This window comes from Salmo trutta, chromosome 18 (assembly GCF_901001165.1).
Source record: "Salmo trutta chromosome 18, fSalTru1.1, whole genome shotgun sequence".
Taxonomy (NCBI): domain Eukaryota; kingdom Metazoa; phylum Chordata; class Actinopteri; order Salmoniformes; family Salmonidae; genus Salmo; species Salmo trutta.
The window spans coordinates 26,652,396-26,658,641 of NC_042974.1; the positions used below are offsets into that span (position 1 = coordinate 26,652,396).

At 38.9% G+C, this 6,246-nt stretch overlaps 1 protein-coding gene across 1 annotated transcript; it reads left to right on the forward strand.

The window, feature by feature from the left end:
* Positions 1-1,394: 1,394 nt before the first annotated feature.
* On the forward strand, positions 1,395-4,322 carry LOC115153088 (serum amyloid P-component). The gene is made up of 3 exons (XM_029698141.1): positions 1,395-1,510; positions 1,662-1,732; positions 3,510-4,322. Exons 1-3 carry the CDS (start codon positions 1,503-1,505, stop codon positions 4,139-4,141), a joined length of 711 nt encoding a protein of 236 aa, XP_029554001.1. The 5' UTR covers positions 1,395-1,502; the 3' UTR covers positions 4,142-4,322.
* Positions 4,323-6,246: the final 1,924 nt, after the last annotated feature.

Here is a 6,246-nt window from a genome sequence, read left to right on the forward strand (position 1 = left end):
GCCCCCCCCCCCCAGATTCTGTGTTAAACACTCTACAACAAAGCTTCCTTATCGTCCAACAAGTTTTCTCTGCCCTTAACCTTGTTCTAAACACCTCCAAAACAAAGGTCATGTGATTTGGTAAGAACAATACCACTCTCCCCACCGGTGTGATTACTACTTCTGAGAGTTTAGAGCTTGAGGTAGTCACCTCATAAAAGTACTTGGGAGTATGGCTAGACGGTACACTGTCCTTCTCTCAGCACATATCAAAGCTGCAGGCTAAGATTAAATCTAGACTTGGTTTCCACTATCGTAATCACTCCTCTTTCACCCCAGCTGCCAATCTAACCATGATTCAGATGACCATCATACCCATGCTAGATTACGGAGGCATAATTTATAGATCGGCAGGTAAGGGTGCTCTCGAGCGGCTAGATGTTCTTTACCATTCGACCATCAGATTTGCCATCAATGCTCCTTGCAGGATACGTCACTGCACTCTATACTACTCTGTAAACTGGTCATCTCTGTATACCCGTCGCAAGACCAACTGGTTGATGCTTATTTATAAAACCCTGTTAAACCTCACTCCCCCCTAAGGGAGTAGTACACAGCGTTGTACGAGATCTTCAGTTTCTTGGCAATTTCTCACATGGATTAGCCTTAATTTCTCAGAACAAGAATAGACTGATGAGTTTCAGAAGAAAGTTATTTGTTGTTATGGCCAGTGGATAGAAGCTGTTTTAGCTTTTTATTGATTGTTAAACCGATGTAATTACAGTTTGCAATTACAACCAGTTACATGTTGTTATGTCAGTGTAACTATGAGTTATTACAATTAACTGCAATACTTATTACAGTGTTAATTACAAGTATTCTCAACTGGTAAGCACTGGAGTTCAAGCCTGGGGGAAAAGTGTTCAAGGAGATAAGTTCATTTAACTGCTAGCAAAACAAAAGCAAGAATCATTCACCAGGTATTGATAATGTTGTGTTTTATAAATTACAATGACAATAGTCATACTTTGATGTACATGGCACCTTTCACTCTAAAAGTCATTGTACAAATCAGTGAATATGTTTGATGCCAGAAAGAAAACATAAGAAGCTCTGAAAATAATACTGCAATACTATCTCATACCAATTTTTTGGTGTCTTTATTTTAGACTGTGTATGCAGATGAACTCTGTGCAAAGTGCAAAGTTTGTTATTTTCAGAGGAGAATGAAACAGAAAAAGCATTATCTTTATTGACTTTTTCCCAGTGTGTGTCTGCACAGGTTGTTGTGTAAACAGAGATGAATAACCTTGCAGGTTTGATTGAATCTGACTGATACACATTAACAACCCCGTTCACATTCCCCTGAAATGACACTGATGACCCAAGTGGGAATTGTTTGTATTCTTCCCCATTGGTCAGTAATCATTACACCCCATGCCAACCGTTGATTTAAAAAGAGGAAAACAGAGGAGGTTTCAGGTGAAACTGGTTTGCTTCCCTTCATCAGGATTTCCAAAAATATGAAGAGGTACTTTTCAATCCCAATGACTTTTGTGAACTCCACAGTCAATTCAGCATCATTTATACATTTTTTTTTGCACAGAACTCAGAAGGGTTCTTGAAGGCTGATTTAATAATAGTAAGTGTGATACTTTCAGTGATTTGTTCTCTTTCTACAGTGCACTCAATCTAATGGCGAAGCTGGTGTTTTTGCTGGCCCTGATCTATGGCTGTTATGGTGAACTTCAAGGTGAGAGTTTCTTTGAGAGAGATTTTATTCTTACCCTGGTAACAGTCTATGGGCAAGGTTTGACAGAAATCCATGCTTTTGTTTAGTTTACTTGGACACTGTTTCTTAGACCTGGAATAACGTTTAAACTATGTTTTGTGAATGCTACTATTTTTCAGGGGGAACAAATAGTTACTTTGGAGACGACTACAACTATTTGAATACAGATCTCAGAAAGTGACTACCTTTCAAAACTAGTTTAATACAGATCTCAGCAAGAAACTATGTTTTAAAACTATTTGAATACAGATCTGAGAAAGCAACTACCCAAAACAATTATTTGAATGCAGATCTCAGGAAGTGACCACTTTTCTAAAACTATTGGATTGGCTGCATTCAACTAATGGCAGGGCTGTATCTGGAACTGCATGTTGAAGATAGAAATAGAATAAATAGAGCACACAATCTCCTATACTATTCCGAATCTTCCATCTGACAGTCATATTTGATCTACACAATACATTTCTATCTGAACATTTTGTAAATGCCCATTCTCCTGAATGTCCATTGCCTCAGGTGTACAAAATCAAATCAAACCAATTAACAAATGATATTTTGTACAGACACAGTAAGTATAAATCAGTTGTTATACTCAACTACTGTACTGTATGACTCTTTCAACATGCCACTGAAAAGGTTAAAGGTTCAATTCAAAGCCATTTGCAAAAAAAGTTGGATGCTTAGCAAAAGCAACTTTGAACACCTTTGTCATCTGAGGGTGTGTTCTTGTTTCAAACACACACTATACCAACTTTAAAGGGATAGTTTATTCAGAATACAAACTAACAGGATTTTCCACCAACCTTGGCTTTAGTTGATTCAAGAAGAAGATAGTTTTGTGATTTTTAGTGTCCCTTCGACACGTAATAGCCATATTTTGTTACTGTGAGCATTCTCAATAACATGAAACTGTTCTTGTGCCTGTGTAATAAAACTGTTACTACTTCTGGAGCAACCTTTTATATTGGCATGTTGATACATAATACTTTGGTGATTGCATAGTAATGAGCTGAGAATCTTTGTAACTACTAGGAATAGTGGCTGTTCCTTATTCCACTTATGTATTCCACTTATTGGAACTTGATGTCAAGTGATACTGTATTACCTTATGTCTCACTCTTAATGAAAATATAATTATTAGTCATTTTGAAGATGCATATCTAAAAGCTCTCCAAACCATGTGCTTATGATCATATATTTAGACTAGATGAACTAACTGTTGTAGTTTTTAGGTTCTTCATCAAATATTTGGCAGCCATCAAATAATGTTTTATTTTGTTTTCATATAACTTGCACATGTTCAAATACCTTCGAATACTATTTTGTTTTATGAGAGGTATTCAAAAATACATTTCTGAGACCTGTATTTTTTTTGCCTTTAGTTGAAACGCTATATAACCTATATTCGACTACCTCAAGTATTTGAAAAGTTTGAATTTACAAATAAACTACAAAATACAACTATTTTCTGCCCAAGTCTGCAGTTACCAAATGCTAACTTTTTTGCATTTGTGGCACAAATCCAATGCAAGTCAATAGTCCCGATATTAAAAATGTTTGCGCTTCATGTCCAAATAATCTATTAGTAACTTCATTGAGCTACACAATACATTTTAGATGATTTGGACGTAAAGCCTTAACATTTTTAATATTGTGACTATTAACTCACATTGGACTGACTTGCAGGTTTGTTTTAACATTATTTAATGGTGAGTTTAACTCTCTACATGTCCTACAGATCTCTCAGGTAAAGTGTTCGTAATCCCAATGGCGACAAGCACCTCACATGTAAAGCTCCATGCCAACGTCTCAGAGCCCATTTCTGCTATGACCATGTGTCAGAGGTTCAACTCTGAGCAAGAACGAGGCCAGTCCCTTTTTTCTCTGGCAACCCAGTCTTATGACAATGATTTGTTGTTGTACAAACGCTCCATGGGTGTGTACCGAGTGCATATCAGGGGAGTGTCACTGGATTTCATCAGTTTGCCAGATTCAAAAAATGAATGGATCTCCATCTGCTGGACCTGGGACTCTAAAAGTGGTCTGACTCAGCTGTGGGTTAATGGGAAGCGAAGTGCACGGAGGATTCTTAAACCTGATACATCTGTAACTGGCACACCAAGTATAATGTTAGTTCAAGAACAAGACAGTTATGGCGGAGGTTTTGATGTCTCACAATCCTTTGAGGGGGAGGTTACTGACGTCCACTTCTGGGACAGTGTCATCTCTCCCTGTGAAATACAATTGTATATGGAGTTGAATAGATTTACTCCAGGAAATATTCTCAACTGGAAAGCATTGGAGTTCACTGTTGAGGGAAAAGTGTTCATAGAGAAAAGTGAATTTAGAAGTGAATGTTATAATTATTAGCAAAAGAAATTGCTCAGATGTGATCAGCATTCTTATACATTTCCTTGGTTCCTGAAAATGTACTGAATACACATTTACAAGTAGAAAATGTAACATAAGATGCATGTTTGTTGCTCTGCTGTGTCATACTGTTGTTTATGTCTTGAATCAAATCAATAAATCCTTGATTTTAGATTTTCAATGCTAATATCTCATTAGTGACATAAAATATGAATAAACAAAAACTACAATGCTGATATTATGGATGACCAGTCCTTGCATCCATAGCTATGCATTCATAGCTCTATCTATGAATTTGAGAGTGGTTACAGTTCTCCAGGCCCATCAGCTTTTTACCAAATCAGAGGTGGGGTGACCGCTTTGTTAGTGTTAAAAGGATTCTAGCTTTAAAGACCTAAAGGTTGACTCAGAAATGCATGAAGTGAGGCTAAACTTCTCTGTTGCTTTGGTCCTGTAGCTACCACATTGTAGGTCGCTTTCACCTGCTCAGACATTGCATGAATCAACCAATAGTTTCGTGCCACGTAATTGACTGTGTCATCGGGCACCAGATTGCTGTAACATTTGATGTAAAATACCTATCAAGGCATTTTAAGATGTGGCATGCGTCAGCAACGCGCCCTACATGTGACTGTGTGAGAACCAAGTCTTGCATCGCTCTCATCTCATCAGTATCGATGTAGCTGTTGTTGGAGAGGAAGTCTGACAGCCGCCTAGCTACAGTGCTGAAGAAGAACTTCCCTTCGATACTGAGCAAGGAGATGCTCCTGCACTGGTCAATTAGGGTTGCAAAGCTCTGGTAATGTTCCCAAAATTCCCAGGTTTACCAGATATCCTAGTTCTCTCTAAATAATAAAGGAAAATATCAAAAAATATACAGTGCCTTCAGTAAGAATTCAGACCAGTTATTCTAAAATGTATTTATAAATAAACATCAGCAATCTACACAAAATACCCTATAATCACAAAGTGTTAACAGGTTTTTAGAATTTTTTTGCACATCTTATCTACATAAGTATTCAGACCCTTTTGCAATGAGACTCGAAATTGAGCTTAGGTGCATCCTGTTTCTATTGATCATTGTTGAGATATTTCTACAACTTGATTGGAGTCCACCTGTGGTAAATTAAAATGATTAGACATGATTTGGAAATGCACACACCTATTTATATAAGGTCCCACAGTCGACACAGCATGTCAGAGCAAAAACCAAGCCATGAGGTCGAAGGAATTGTCTGTAGAGCTCCGAGACAGGATTGTGTCAAGGCAAAGATCTGGGGAAGGGTTCCAAAAACTTTCTGCAGCATTGAAGGGCCTTCGTCAGGGAGGTGACCAAGAACCCGATGGTCACTCTGATAGAGCTCTGGGTTTCCATGGCAGAGCAGCTGCACAAATGCTCAATGCCAAGCGTTGGCTGGAGTTGTGTAAAGTTTGCCGCCATTGGACTCTGGAGCAGTGGAAAAGCGTTCGCTGGAGTGATGGATCACTCTTCACCATCTGGCAGTCCAAGGGATTAATCTGGGTTTGGCGGATGCCAGGAGAAAGCTACCTGCCCCAATGCATAGTGTCAACTGTAAAGATGGTGGAGGAGGAGTAATGGTCTGGGGCTGCTTTTAATGGCTCCCGAGTGGTGCAGCAGTCTAAGGCACTGTATCTCAGTGTTAGAGGCATCACTACAGACTTTGGTTCGATCCCGGGCTGTATCACAACCGGCCATGATCGGGAGTCCCATAGGGCGGCGCACAATTGGTCCAGCATCGTACGGGTAAGGGGAGTGTTTGGCCAGGGTAGGCCGTCATTGTAAGATAAGATTTTGTTCTTATATGACTTGGCTATGTAAATAAATAAATAAAAATATATATATAATAGTTCGGGCTAGGCCGCTTAGTTCCAGTGAAGGGAAATCTTAACGCTACAGCATACAATGACATTCTAGAAGATTCTGTGCTTCCAATTTTGTGGCAACAGTTTGGGGAGGGCCTTTTACTGTTTCAGCTCAAAGTGAGGTCCATACAGAAATGGTTTGTCGAGATCGCTGTGGAAGAATTTGACTGGCCTGCACAGAGCCCTAACCTCAACCCCATCGAACAACTTTGGGATGAATT